The sequence below is a fragment of the Oncorhynchus mykiss genome, chromosome 4, assembly GCF_013265735.2.
Source record: "Oncorhynchus mykiss isolate Arlee chromosome 4, USDA_OmykA_1.1, whole genome shotgun sequence".
NCBI classification, from domain to species: Eukaryota; Metazoa; Chordata; class Actinopteri; order Salmoniformes; family Salmonidae; genus Oncorhynchus; species Oncorhynchus mykiss.
In genome coordinates this window covers 24,317,006-24,332,554 of record NC_048568.1, presented here as the reverse complement: position 1 = coordinate 24,332,554, position 15,549 = coordinate 24,317,006, and the positions used below count along the sequence as shown (strand labels likewise).

The 15,549-nt window shown below is 45.6% G+C and overlaps 1 protein-coding gene across 1 annotated transcript in view; it reads right to left on the bottom strand.

Moving 5' to 3' along the window:
* Nucleotides 1-15,549, bottom strand: part of syne1a (spectrin repeat containing, nuclear envelope 1a) — a 212,702-nt gene that overhangs the window by 64,112 nt on the left and 133,041 nt on the right. The window contains exons 89-98 of the mRNA XM_036975988.1: nt 15,143-15,265; nt 14,743-14,925; nt 13,916-14,059; nt 11,229-11,429; nt 9,506-9,643; nt 7,374-7,484; nt 6,844-7,005; nt 6,252-6,449; nt 5,864-6,037; nt 2,104-2,295 (exon numbers count right to left, since the gene is read on the bottom strand). Of these exons, the coding sequence (XP_036831883.1) occupies nt 2,104-2,295; nt 5,864-6,037; nt 6,252-6,449; nt 6,844-7,005; nt 7,374-7,484; nt 9,506-9,643; nt 11,229-11,429; nt 13,916-14,059; nt 14,743-14,925; nt 15,143-15,265 (1,626 nt within the window). The remainder of the gene's footprint in view (nt 1-2,103; nt 2,296-5,863; nt 6,038-6,251; nt 6,450-6,843; nt 7,006-7,373; nt 7,485-9,505; nt 9,644-11,228; nt 11,430-13,915; nt 14,060-14,742; nt 14,926-15,142; nt 15,266-15,549) is intronic.

The window sequence follows — 15,549 nt, the reverse complement described above, 5'->3', positions numbered from 1 at the left end:
AGGTTCAGCAATTTACCTGTCTAATATCAGCTTGCTTGTGCTGAGGTGGGAGGGGTGGCAATATTTGAGATGTGTCCTTGAAAACAAGCGCAAAAGTGACAATTTCATGCAGCGCATATCGGGATTTAAGACCAACGACAAGCAGGTCTTAGAGGTTGGTAATGGCGTGGATTTTGTGAGCGGAGGCGTTACCTAACCGCCCATGACACAAAGTGCCATTATGCTCATGGAACAAGGGAGGAGATGTGCTTTTTGTGCCGGTAACCCTAGTGTTAATAAACATTTGGTTTCATTTGATTAAAAACCAAGCACATAGCTTTTTTGACCTACCCAATGGATTCGCAAAGTAGCCAAGCCTATCAATAAAGAGTTTGATTCGTGAGACTGCTTTGAAATACATCTTAATCACCAAAGCTTTATTCAAATATCAAGTTTGGGAGCAGCAGAACAGTGAGCGGACATCATGTCTATTTTATCTATGTATTGTGTAATCCTACATCATTGTAGCCAGCTCCCGTTTTGGACGTCAATAACAACCACTCCATGTAAGCTACATGCGCCCATGTGCCCATCATGAAACGAGTGATGCGATGATGCTGGTGACCCTGTAGCATTCCCCTACCCTAGCCGTGTCTATAGGCTAAAACTACGGCTGGTTCAACAGCAATCTGTTGTTTATTTTTTATTCTGTCCATTCTATGATAACATGCTCCTTTCGAAATATTGTTGTTTCATTTGATTCAAAAACCAAACTTATTAGAATGATTCACCGTCCTGTCTTTATGATGATTACATCCAACTGGCATGCAATGAAATTTAGGAGCCATCTGCTATTTCTGGAGGAGTGTGAATACGATCTATAAGATGGGTCCATTATGTTTCTTAAACATTATATTTGGGAGCAGTATCACGGTGAGTGGACAATCTCTTTATGTTGGATCTTTATCTGGCTTCTATGAAAAGTTTGGATGTGTGTAAAACCCTGCATTGTCTGAGTTGCCTTAAAATTATATGCCCATGGGGAGTAATTATGGTGCCTGTCACTCTATTTAGACATAGCCTATCTAAAACAAGTTGTTGATTCGTTTTGATTAGAATTAGATTAGAATTATAGCCATAATGCAATTTACAGTAGGCCTAGCCCCTATATCAGTCTGAATGCTATGTTTAACAATATATCTGTCACGAGTCCGACCGAGGGTGGTTTCCCTTCCCGGGAGGGTGGCGTTCGGCGGTCGTCGTCAACGGCCTATTAGCTGCCACTGATTGTCTTTCCTCCCCCTCCTTGTATGTTTATTGGTAGCACCTGTTGGTGAATGATTAGTTTGTCTTTATTAGACAGCCGGCCCGCCTGGTTGTTGTGCGGGATTAATGATTGTAACCTTCGGCTCTAATGTAGAGGAACGTGTTTGTTCCTGGTCGTGAAATTTCAGTTATACCTTTCTCATTCCCCGTGTTTGGGGCTGTTATTATTGTGAGCACCCTGTGGTTGGTGCATTAAAAGAGCACATCCTTGCACTCTCTGTCTCCTGCGTCTGACTCCACACCCACGACACCCGGAGCATTACAATATCTCCATATTGAAGTCATGCCTTACTTAGAACAATGTTGACTGCAGACATGGTCAACATATTTAGTAAAAATGGGATAGGCCTACATTTTATTACTTTGTTTCTGTAGTCAACTTAACAAACTAGGCTTTAAAGGTTTTAACAGACTAATGTTCTAATTGGAGTTGAAGGGAAGACAATACATAACAGACTTGAAGCCACCACATATTTAGCCATGGAGCAGGTTCTGATTGGACAGTGAGGGGTTAAGCATCCAACTCATTGATTCATCAGCCCTTTCGCGCCACCACCAGCTACAGTGCCCATATACCCGCAGTGAAAATAGAGCCCACTGTGAGAAATAGAGAAAGAAAAAAAGAATGTGAATTGGTGGGAATGAGAGGGACAAAGAGGAGATATATAAAGAAAGAGACACGGAGATAGGAAAGCTGGCAAGAGGAAATAAGAGGACAGAGAGAGAAGTGAGAGAGCGAGACAGAGAGACTGAGAAAATAGCCCAACACTCATGCCACTACGATGCATCGTGTCTCACCTGGATGTCGACCTGTTTGTCCTGCAACATCCTCTGCAGCTCCACCAGGCTGTCTTTAAGGGAGTGGAGTTTAAAGGTGAGCTGCTCGGCCTCCCCGCGCGTCCCCGCCCGCCCCTCCAGCAGCAGGCTCTCACTGTGGACCGATAGCTCTGACAGGGAGGCCACCTTCTGCTCAATCTCAAACAGCATGTTCTGCAGGGACAGCAGCACACAGTAAGGCCAGAACAAACAGAGTGACCACCAGAGTGACCACAACCTGATTCACAACTTGACCGCAGTCACTGTTGCAGGGAAGAAAGCTGAGAACTGACATGTTTTCCACCCAATCAAATGATCAGATAATGAATCTAGTACCGAAAGCATAACCTACAGCTAGCTAGCACTGCAATTCATAAAATGTAGTGAGTAGGTAACTCAAAGAGAGAGAAAATAGTTGAACGGTTTTCAACAAATTGTACCCACAAAACACCAGTCTCAACGTCAACAGTGAAGAGGCGACTCCGGGGTTCTGGCCTTCTAGGCAGAGTTGCAAAGAAAAAGCCATATCTCAGACTGGCCAATAAAAAGAAAAGATTAAGATGGGCAAAAGAACACAGACACTGGACAGAGGAACTCTGCCTAGAACGCCAGCATCCCGGAGTCGCCTCTTCACTGTTGACGTTTGAGAGTGGTGTTTTGCGGGTACTATTTAATGAAGCTGCCAGTTGAGGACTTGTGAGGTGTCTGTTTCTCAATCTAGACACTCAAATGTACTTGTCCTCTTGCGCAGTTGTGCACCAGGGCCTCCCACTCCTCTTTCTATTCTGGTTAGAGCCAGTTTGCGCTGTTCTGTGAAGGGAGTAGTACACAGCGTTGTACAAGATCTTCAGTTTCTTAGCAATTTCTTGCATGGAATAGCCTTAATTAATTTAACAAGTGAGAAGAAAGTTCTTTGTTTCTGGACATTTTGAGCGTGTAATCGAACCCACAAATGCTGATGCTCCAGATACTCAACTAGTCTAAAGAAGGACAGTTTTATTGTTTCTTCAATCAGAACAACAGTTTCAGCTGTGCTAACATAATTGCAAAAGAGTTTTCTAATGATCAATTGGCCTTTTAAAAGTATAAACTTGGATTAGCTAACACAACGTGCCATTGGAACACAGGAGTGATAGTTGCTGATAATGTGCCTCTGTATGCCTATGTATATATTCCATAAAAAATCTGCCATTTCCAGCTACAATAGTCATTTAAAACATTAACAATGTCTACACTGTATTTCTGATCAATTTGATGTTATTTTAATGGACCTAAAATTTTATTTTCTTTTCAAAACAAGGACATTTCTAAGTGACCCCAAACGTTTCAACGGTAGTGTACGTTGTAAACGTTCATTCATAGGCTACGTTGTAGCAACCTCATGATAGGTATAGTGAACATTTGAGTATCATGTAGTAGCCTAAACCTATCGATGTTACATTGAGCTGGGTGAATGAAAGTCATCAAATATGCTTTAATTAGAAATAAGGCCATGCTCATCAAAAAAAGAATTGTCCCCTCTCATCTTAAATGGCATCGATCACCACTGGTCAATATGGTATGGTCAGAAAGGGCAGCTAGAATACTGCTCCCATCAGGGAGACAGCTCAACTGTGACAGTCAATGATAACCCAACCCCAGGCCAACAGAAAAACGTCCTATCTAGAGCCTAAAAGGGTTCTTTGGCTGTCCCCATAGGAGAAACCTTTGAAGAACCCTTTTTGGTTCTATGTAGAACCCTTTCTACAGAGGGTTCTACATGCAACCCAAAATGGTTTTATCTGGAACCCAAAAGGGTTCTACCTTGAACCAAAAAGGGTTCACCTATGAGGACAGTCGAAGAACCGTTTTGGAAACCTTTTTTCTGAGTGTACTGTAACTACCTATACCACAACAACATGGACACAACCCCTTTCTCTATCGCAGGAACATCAACGTCCAATGATAGCTCTCTGTTCTCTTCCTCAAAGAGTTTCTATTGGCCGAGGGCAGTGAATGACAGTCCGTGTTCTGGAAGGTCAGAGGCCTCGTCACCACATAAAGGCCTTGGCCACTGTTTTCATGAACCCATCAGAAGAGCTACAGCTGCTGCTTCTTGGGCCTGCCTCATACAGTACACATACTGTATGCACACCACGTTCTCTGTCCTCCTTCCCTTTCTCCTTTTCATAATATATACTCTTTTCTCTACTTCTCTCCCTCTTTCTCTCCCTCTCTATCCATGTTCCTCTTCCACCGCTTCCTTCAAATCTCCACGACAACACTTCTCCAATGAGAGGCCCTCCCCTTCCATGTTCAGACCATGGGTGAAAAAGGATAAAAGAGAAAAAAGCATGTTTCTCATTTCACTGAGCGGCCCAGAGACACAGTGGTAGAAGTGGTAATTCCCTACTGACATGGTTCCCTCCACAATAGTCTCCCCAGTGCACCACCTCCTCTCCATTCAGAGGAGAGCTGTGACAGTGTCATTCAGAAGGAGACGTGAATATCCCTCTCTCTCTGTCTGTCTCTCTCTTTCCCCCGCCTCCAACTCCCACTCTTAGCCTCTCTCTCTCCATTCCTTTTCCTCCTATTCTTTCCTTATCTCTCATTCTCTGGGAGATCCATTTCTCTTTCCCTCCCTTCGTCTCCACTCATGCCTCCTTTCAAGTAATATCACACACATTTCCATCCCTCACGCTACACCCCCGGCCCCCCGGTCCCCCAGCCCTGCTCCCATTAACTCCAGCAGGGGGCTGTAGGCCCACAGAGGGTTGACCCTGCACAGGCCTAGCCCTTAGACCTGAGCTCCACAGGAGCCATATGTAAACCTTAATCAGCTTATAGTCCTCCCAGCTGCTCTCAGCACACACTTCATGGATGGACTACCTGGGACTGGGCCTCTGAGGTACAGTTATTATTAGCAGCCTGTTCCCATAGAGTTCATCTAAACCACTCAGGGTCACCCGTTTTATGTTTTGAGGCAATACCAGTCAGTAAATGAACTAACTAAACCAGCAGTTCAAAATGTGTTTGTTCCCTATAGTGGGCACTCTAACAGATCCGTGCTTCAGGGAGATCTAGGATCAACTTTGTTTACCACACTCCTAGAATGATCCACTAGGACCCCAAATTACAAAACTGTCTCTGGATCAGCTCAACTTCCACTTCCACCACCACACCAACCTGATCAAAGCTGGGGGTGGCATCACCGTGGTAACAGTGTGAGAGGTGGACAAAGCAGGGCCTGGAGGACTGGGGGAATGTTTAGGGAGCCAGCGGGACGTCCCAAAGCTGGAGGAAGTCAGAGCAGGGGGACAGACCATAATCCTAATATCCCACACAGGGAGAGGGACAAAAAAACAAATCTAATTTAGGATGGTCATTCAGTGGGACAATTGCAATAGTGTGACCACTTTATGTCTGCGTCTTGGCTTGTGGACTCTATCAGACTTTATCCATTTATTTTCTAAAGCAAGTTTTTGTCAGAGCCAGTTTCAGACCTACATAATTTCACCCAGTAATAATACAACCACTACCTAGGAGAAGATATATGAGTGGGAATGCAATTCTCTGCAAAATGAGACTCAGAAATTGAAATCAGTACTATTTTTAAGCATCAAAAAAGGGGGCTGAGCCGTTTGGATCCAAACCTTGTATAGTGGTCCTGTGCACTGAAACCCCCAATAAACACAACTCCAAAACCCTGACCGCCATATTTCCCGTCCCTATCTTATGACATCATCACCGCCATGCCCCTCACCTGGCAGTCAATCAGCTGCTCCTCCATGTCCATGTCCTCTGGGTGTGGCTGAAGGGCGGAGCTTAGTGTGGCCTTGGTGCTGAGCAACCAATGGTCGAGCTCCTCTGCCTCACTATGGTAACGCTGCAGCGCCTGTTCCTGCCTCTGCTCCTCCAGCTGCTCACTCAGACGCTCCTGTAGGGAGCACCACGACAACCACAACACTTTGAAATGGGTAATCTTTACCTTTATAGCCATTCATTGGTTAACCCCCATGTCACTATGACAACCAACTATTTTACAGCAACCACACTCCTTTACATTAAAACAATTGAATTGTACGTATGGTGTTAAGTATCCATCCATTCTTTCTTTATTCATTGTTGATGAGTGTTCCACTCCCACCCACCTCCAATAGCTGCCGTTTCCCAGAGGCCTTCATGCGGATGGTGGCCATCCTCTCTCCCAGGACGGTCAGGGTGGAATGGAGGGCCAGCTGGTCCCCTGGGTCACTGTCACTGTCCAGGCCGTCACACAGCTCTTCACTGAAACAGGTCTGCAGGTCCCCAATCTCATCCTGTAGCATCAGGATCTCATCCATCAGGGCCTGGGGGAGACGGGGGAGGAGGGGGAGGTCATTTAAACATGTAGTTGGAAAACAGTTCAGAGATTACGGGGAGAGTATGACATATTGACATTTTCAGGTTCAGTGAGTTGGCATTTGGTAAAAACCCTACAAGCACTGTGCCGTTACTGTACTGTTGGCATAGCAACAAGGAACAGCAATGTACTGTCTGTCCAATCCTGCACTGGCTAGTGCAAATAAAATCTAAATGTCTCTCCCTTTCTGCTTTTACATCCCCCTCTCCCCCTCTTTTCTTTTCTGTATCTCTGTCCTTTTCTGAATATCCGCCTCAACACCCTACCCCCACTTTCTCTCCTTTCCTAAAGTCCCCATCCCTCTTCCTCTTTCTGTCTATCGCTCTCCCTATCTCTCTCACCTGGTGTGCAGCCATCTGGCTCTCAGGGCTCTTGCGGGACTCTAGGCCCTCATTGAGAGCTCCCTCTATAGACTCCATCTTGGTAGAGATTGACTGGAGGGACTCCTGGTAGTGCTGCTGGCGCTCCAAAGCCTCATACAGAGTCTTCTGCTTCTCACTGATCTATATAGGGAGAGGAGGAGAGGGAGAGAGAAGGTAGGAGAGAGAGAGAGGGAGAGAGAGTAGGGGAGAGAGAGTAGGGGAGGAGAGAGAGGGAGAGAAGGAGAGGGAGAGAGAGAAGAGAGAGAGAGGGGGGAGGAGAGAGAGGAGGAGAGAGAGGAGGAGAGAGAGGGAGAGAGAGGGAAGAAAAAAGAGGAAGAGAGCGAGAGAGGAGGAGAGAAGGAGAGGGAGACATACAGTCATTATTTCATTCATTCATTTTAACAACTGGATAGTTAAATAGGTCTAAAAATAACTCAGAGAAGAGACAGGTCAGTGTTTATACAGTAACGGTTTGTTTATGTTAGTGGATAGCTGTTGAGCTGACGTACCACATTCTTGAGTGTTTCCCAGGAGCGCTGCAGGTCATCCAGGTTGGCATTGGACTCTAGAGAGGGGTCATACAGCTCCTGTAGAGGGGCCCGACTCAGAGGGGCCCGGCCCTATAATACACAACAGATCAGAGTGTGAGAGTGTGGGTTGTTGTTACATTTTTGCATAGCGCCTTGCCCTTTGACCCTTTGTATTCTTTCGAGCTTTAATTAAATACATTTAAACTGTCCATTTTTGCATATCGGCCTCCTTCGGTTATTCCTTTCATGGTTTTTAGTGCGATATACAGTACCAGTCAAAAGTTTGGACACACCTACTCATTCAAGGGTTTTTCTTTATTTTTACTATTTTCTACATTGTAGAATAATAGTGAAGACATCAAAACTATGAAATAACACGTACGGAATCATGTAGTAACCAAAAAAGTGTTAAACAAATCAAATATATTTTAGATTTTAGATTCTTCAAAGTAGCCACTCTTTGCCTTGATGACAGCTTTGCACACTCTTGGCCTCTCTCAGTTTCATGAAGAATGCTTTTCCAACAGTCTTGAAGGAGTTCCCACATATGCTGAGCACTTGTTGGCTGCTTTTCCTTCACTCTGGAGTCCAACTCATCCCAAACCATCTCAATTGGTTTAGGTTGGGTGATTGTGGAGGCCAGGTCATCTGATGCAGCACTCCATCACTCTCCTTCTTGGCCAAATAGCCCTTACACGGAGGTGTGTTGGGTCATTGTCCTGTTGAAAGACAAATGATAGTCCCACTCAGCGCAAACCAGAAGGGATGGCGTATCGCTGCAGAATGCTGTGATAGCCATGCTGGTTAAGTGTGCCTTGAATTCTAAATAAATCACAGACAGTGTCACCATCAAAGCACCCCCACACCTCCTCCTCCATGCTTCACAGTGGGAACCACACATGCGGAGATCATCCGTACTCTGCGTCTCACAAAGACATGGCGGTTGGAACCAAGAATCTCACATTTGGACTCATCAGACCAAAGGACAGATTTCCACCAGTCTAATGTCCATTGCTCATGTTTCTTGGCCCAGCAAGTCTCTTCTTATTAACGGTGTCCTTTAGTAGTGGTTTCTTTGTAGGAATTCGACCATGAAGGCCTGATTCACGCATTCTCCTCTGAACAGTTGATGTTGAGATGTCTGTTACTTGAACTCTTATTTCGTCTGCAATCTGAGATGCAGTTAACTCCAATGAACTCTGGGTCTTCCTTTCCTGTGGCGGTCCTCATGAGAGCCAGTTTCATCATAGCGCTTGATGGTTTTTGCGACTGCACTTGAAGAAACGTTCAAAGTTCTTGAAATGTTCTGGATTGACTGACCTTCATGTCTTAAAGTAATGATGGACTGTTGTTTTCTCTTTGAGCTGTTCTTGCCATAATATGGACTTGGTCTTTTACCAAATAGGGCCATCTTCTGCAATGTAGAACATAGTAAAAATAAAGAAAAGTAGGTGTGTCCAGACTTTTGACTGGTACTGTAGATATTGAACTCCATTGATATTTCTTTGCCTTCGCACCGGCCTCCTTTCATTCTAGCCTGAGCACAAACCCTGTAATTGCGTTGCTGTCTCCTAATGTAGTTAGCCATATGCCAGCCAGATGCTGGAAGCCATTATAACCATAGTAAGCCTAAGATTCCACACCCAAATATTTAGAGGATATCTGCACTGGGTGTTTTTTAAGTGCAGCTTCTACATGTACAACTTCCTAGTAAATAGTACTAGTACAGCATCGAAGACTAAACTCTGATTGACGTTTAGTATTTCCACTTCTAAAGCTATACAACTGTTGTGAAGCTTTGAGACAATGAATGACCAATTGCAATTCACCAACAACCCTGCTTATAGAGAAACAAGGGAATCGGTCTACTCAGGAGATAGTGGTAAGATGGCCATGCCTGCAGTCTCAGAGAGCGCTGTTGGGACAGATTATAGGTACACAGCACATGTACACATGTACACATGTGTACACATGTTATAGGTACACAGCACATGTACTTTATAGGAGGCACAGTGAAGGGTAGGATGAAGGTAGTTAGGGGTCGTTGGGATAGTAGTAGCAGGGGCAGGAGAATGGGTGGGAGGCAGTTGGGGGGTGCGCCGGTGCAGTACCTGGTTAAGGGGAGTGTCAGCGTTAGCCCCTGGTGAGGGGGAGCGGCAGGCGGGAGAGGAGACCTCGCTGTTGGTGCCCTCCTCCCCTGACTCCTCTGTTACGGGGGAGAGGAGTGTGTGACAGCGGCCTGCTGTCATCTGACCACACACACACACACAACCATATGGAGAAATAGACAGCGAGAAATATAGAGAGAGGGGCCAGAAAGAAAGAGAGAAAAGACAGAGAAAGAGAGACAAGAAAGAGGAGTATGAGAATGGAGAGAGAGCACAGGAATAAATACACAAAGTCAAAAAAGAAAGAGGGAGTGAAATGGAGAGAAAGGGAGAGAAAGAGGAAAGAGACAACATAAGCATAATGAATAGAGTGAAGGGTGGACTTAGCAGAGTAAGCACACTACTGATTAATTAGACAGGAGGTAATCAAATAGTGTCTCAATGAGATCACATTACAAGTATTGATAGAACACAACCCCAAGCCTTACAGACGCACTAAAAGCACAGGAATATAGCGTCAGCTACTGTACTGTACTGTAGCTATCTGCAGCTAGACAAAGAAACCCTTAGTGAAGCTGGAAAGCAATTGCAATGGATGACCCACAAGGCTTTTTACAGGATGTATCAGGGGAATGGAATGGCCAATGCTAGGAAATAAAACTCCTGCGCGTACACTCACACCAGGGACAGCTAAATATACATTGTTGCAGGCTTATACCTCAATGTCTTTCTGTCTTTGAAGCAGTACACACACAGAAAGTACAGCAACAGCACATTCTGCACCATAACAACTTACAACAAATTACAGTTTCTCTTTGAAACATCTAAACCCTGGCTCTATATTCTACATGAGAGAGGCCAGTGCAGCCAGTATAGAGTTAACAACAGACAGTTAGACTGGGGGAGTGAGCTACAGCTGGCCCTACAGTAGAGAACAGCAGCACAGTTGTCTCCCTCCCTCCCTGTCTGCCTGTTTGCCTGCCTCAGTAGAGAGCAGACCTGAAATGCGAGCCGAGCCCTATTGGGCTGTTTTTGGCGGTTATAGTGGAACTTGGCTGACAGAGTTGGACCCTGTCAAAAGTCATTTTCAGGCCTTTCCCGGGCCCCATGATGCAACACCAGGCAATGTCCCGCTGCTGGATACTACACTGTGTGGGAACCATAAACTTAACAGTGATGTTAGTGTCCTCATCGTGTGACAATGCATGATTGACGGTGTATACCCAATTGGTACATACAAGCATAGTCACACACACACACACACACACACACACACACACACACACACACACACACACACACACACATCCTGTTTCCTGGCCTGTTGAGACACCAGCACAAACAGCAACAGACACCAGCAGGGGGAAACTGATTTAGGACTTCAAATAGAAAGAACGAGACAGGGAAAAAAGAGAGAGAGTGGAATACAGGGACAGGTGAGAATAGAAAGACTATACTGAGGTAGATACCATGTCAGCAGAGACAGCAAGGTGCAGTAGCAGATATACAGTATATACACTGCAGAGAGACAGACAGAACAGAAAGACTGCCCCTAGATTAGGCCTAAACATACCAATACAACACACAGAAAGAGACAGATCTACATATACTGAGAGACAAACAGACAGACCCAGAGTAAACAGAAACTACCTGCAGAGACAGAGGGGAGCGAGACACATAAGGGGATACAGACACAGGGGGTCATTTTCAAACCCCAGTCCCTCACCATGACGACTGAGGGGTGTGCCGGCGGTTGTTTGGTGGGCAGCTCCTCGTCGCTGAGCTCGTCCATACCGTCAGACAGCCCCTCCACCTCACTGACCGTCAGCAGCATGGTGGCGTGCTTGGCCTTCACCGTCAGCATCTTACACTTGGAGTTCAGGGACGCTATCTGCTCCTGGTAGCCTCGGATCTTCAGGGCTAGCTCCTGTCAAAACATCCCAACCACCGGTCAAAACACCCCCGGGATCAACACTTCGTGGTTCAGTCCACAATAAGAAAATCAATAGGTCTGACTAAATAGGCTCCTAGAAAGGGGGGTAGGTTGGTTCAGCGTTGAATGCGGTGCAGAGAAAAGCACCGGTGGGTGAAGAATAAGTGGAGCGAGCGCATTTCTCTTCTCTGTCTCCTCTCTCGATCTTGCTGTGTGTATGAGAGCGAGAATAGCACTGGCTCTGTCCCTGTGACACACATACATACACACACTCTCTGGTTCCTCTAAGCCAATCAGAGCAGCGTAGAGGCGGGTGAGGCACAGTGGTAAGCTCGATAGACAGAAGGTTTGGTAGAGAGAGAGAGAGAGAGAGAGAGCGAGAGAGAGAGAGAGAGAGAGAGAGGAAGAGAGAGAGCTAACTGAAGCAGTGCAAATCTCTCCTCGACTCTCTCACACACACACAAAGGGTTGAGAGACAGGAAGTGAGATCACAGCTACCCCTCCCTCCTCCAATCCTAAGGAAGAATTCCTGACAACAAAAGAGAGCCGGGAAAAGAGAGGGTGGAGGGAGGAGGGTGAAAGAATTACAGAGCGGGTGTCAGATTACTGACCCACTATGGGCAGTGAGTTCAGTCTCCTCCTCTCCGTCCCTCTCTCTCTCACTCCCTCCTCTCCCTCCCTCCCTCTACTCCCTCGCTTTTTCTCTCCCAGATGGTGGATGCACTGATAATCAGACTGAGGTGAGGCAGTAGAACTGCAGCTATCAGCTCAGGGGAGCAGGCAGCCTAGTGGTTAGAGCGCTGGGCCAGGTTGCTGTATCGAGTCCCCGAGCTGACAAGGTAAAAATATGTTGTTCTGCCCCTGAGCAAGGCAGTTAATCCACTGTTCCCCGGGCGCCGAAGACGTGGATGTCGATTATGGCCCCCGCACCTCTCTGATTCACATTTCAGTTGAATGCATTCAGTTGTACAACTGACTAGGTATCCCTTTTTGTTGAACTCAGCCAACACTCAACCAAGCCAAACAACTACAGCACAGTGAATAAGACTGCAGCTGTGGTCAAATACGAGCACACAAGAATCTGTGTGTATGTGTGTCTTCATCTCTCTCCCCAAAATGTGTGTGTGTGTGTGTGTGTGCCCGCAATGCATGTGTGTCTCTCTCGCTCTGCAGGAAGGATCAAACACACACTCAGCAAAGTCTGCAAACTGCAGTGTAAAGCACAAGGCTTGAAATGTGCCGTCTGATACTGCAGTCGGGTGTAGCTACAGTATGTCAAATCAGAATCTCATCCATTTGCAGAATATATCCTTCTCTGTGTGCACAGTCACGTCAGTGGAGGTGAAATCAGATAAGATTGGAATGTATTTGTTTTGGAGATGGAGAGAGAGAGAGAGAGAGAGAGAGAGAGAGAGAGAGAGAGAGAGAGAGAGAGGAACAGAGCCCATGTAAAATGGCCACTGTCACATCATGCAACTGTGTTATAAGCAGGTTTTAAACCCAGTAGTGGTTTTCTATTCTATTCTATTCTATTCATCCCTGTAGGGACTGACAGGACTCAGCCAACACTGCAGGTTGAAGCTACAGTGAATGGGGAGATTACTATGCAGACAGGAGATACTGTATGAGTCACAGCCTCTGAACAACATTCTCTTCCTTCCACTCTATCATCACTCTATTATCATACTTTGAAGCTGAAGTGGGTCACTTTATTTAAATACAATATGAGCTGCACAGGCCTACTATTTCCCCTGATAGGTATGATTGAAAGTTCCTGGTACCAATTCTGTTTTTGCTGTCTTGCTAACTCTGAATGGTCATTGGGAGTTGGCAAAACAGCCCAAACAGATCTGGGACCAGGCTATGATTGAAAGTTCATTGGGGTGAATAAAAAATAGAATATGCTGTATGACACAATCATTGATCTTCAGTAGAGATACAACTTTAGTGTAGACATCATGTCCATCTTTAGAGAGATAAAATACATCATGTCCATCTTTAGAGATAAAATACATCATGTCCATCTTTAGAGATAAAATACATCATGTCAATCTTTAGAGAGATAAAATACATCATGTCAATCTTTAGAGATAAAATAGACTAAATTGCAGCCATGACCCAACTGAGCTTCAAGACATCTGAGAGAATCAAGAAAGTGAAACTGAGGAGTCAATTAAAAAAAACTATATCCTGTTTAGTCAAATACGTCTAATAATAAGACAAATATTTGACTCCTGAGTTGAAGTATTTAGTGCAGAGTTGAAGACAGAGTGTGTTCGTGTTATGTCATAATGAATATAAACCAGTGAACAAAGATAGTGTTTTCTTTCCTCAGTCAGGAGCAGTCAGGAGAAGACATATGATGCTTGACCTGGAACTCACTGTTTGTGTGTGTGTTGTGTGTGCGCGCGTGTATGTGTGAGTGTGTGTGTGTGCGTGTGTGTGTGTGTGTACATATACAATATATCTATATCTCTCACCTCATGGTGGTGTATCTGGGCCTGTAGTTCATGTATGTTACTGGTTGAAACGGGTCGGTCCTGTATGATGCGGTGAGCTTCCTCTATCAGCCTCTGGAGGTTCCTCACTTCCTGCTCATACTGCTCATACTGCACCACGGCCTCCTGGGAAAGAGAGTCCAAAGCAGGTTGGGGTCAACTCCAACTAAAATCAGGTATTTACTAAGAAAGTATAGTGAAATGATAGTTACACAGTAATGGCATAATTGTTTGTTTCTTTGGGGTTTATAACAACAAGCACCCTTGCACAGAGAGTATGTTAAAGATGGTTTAGTTGGTTACTCTGCCTTCTACCTTTTAACAGCCCATTCAAGGTCAGCTCATCCCTCCCAGACCTAATCTTTACCAAAACCAGCTTAACAACCAAATCAGCCCTGAACCACTAAGTTAAAGTGATGCTCCAAAGGTTTTTTATCATTTCAGACAGTACTTTTTGAAAATGTGCTCACAAGCCAAAACGGATCCCCAAGAATGACCTCATCCATTTTGTATATGTTACAAATGTGTAAGATCCCAGACTGCGTCTTTAAGAAGAATCCTGAGCTGAGCACACAGAAAAGAGAATGTCCAGCCCACAGCTGCTCCTTTTGCCATTTGTCTGTTTTAGCGAGACAGCTTGTCACACAGAAACAGTTGTTGTGCCCTGCCCTATAACAGCACAGCTGAATGACTGCTGTTACTTACTTTGCCCAGCAGTCCCACGCAGCTTTCTCAGCTTTACGATGACTATATCTTCTGTATCAGAATAATGTATCATTTGATATGATGCTGTGGCTGTCGACCCCTACCTGTAGAATGTTGCACTGTTGGATTGTGGTGTGCTGTAGCTGGCTGGCCTCCTGCTGCAGGCTCTGGGCTGTTCTGCAGATGGACAGGCTGGCCACTACCTCCTCCGGCAGCCGGAGGGCGCTCTGACACAGCTGTACCGCCTGCACCTGCTGCTTGAAGGCCTCCATCTCCACCAACAGACGCTGGGTGGACAGGACGAACAGGAATGTTTAAAGGGAATAATGTATATGTTTTGTAGTACAATGCTGTTCCAGTGTTCCTCAGTATCTGTCTCTAGTATGTGGGTGGTTACCTGTGTTGTGGGTTTTAATACCAGTCTGAGTGGGTGGTCAAGTCAGGTGGGTGGAAGCATACCATTGTGACAGATTATGGCAGTGATCTATCTCCATAAGTGTTTACCTGTCTGTGTGTGAGCTGCTCCCTGAGGCTGAGTCGTGCTAGGTCAGGAGAGGTGAGTGTGAGCTGGGCCTGGTCCAGAGAGTCATGCAGGGTCTTCACCTCAGCCTCCAGGCGAACCATGTCCTGATGGGAGACACACAGGTAAGACAGTTCCAGTTCCATAGTTCCACAATATTTACTGAAACCCCCCCCCCCCCTAACTAAATCTCACAATGCCATTAGTGATTATTAGAAACAGACTAGGCTACTGCAGGGCAGTCAAGACAAATTAAAAGATTACAGCAACCCAGGCCTAGAGTCTGTAGTGCTGATGCAGTTCTGATGCAGTTAGCCTCGCGCACCAGCCTTCTAGGCTTACGGCTGGTGGAAAGACTAGTGTAGGGACTGGTAATGACCACAAGATGGAA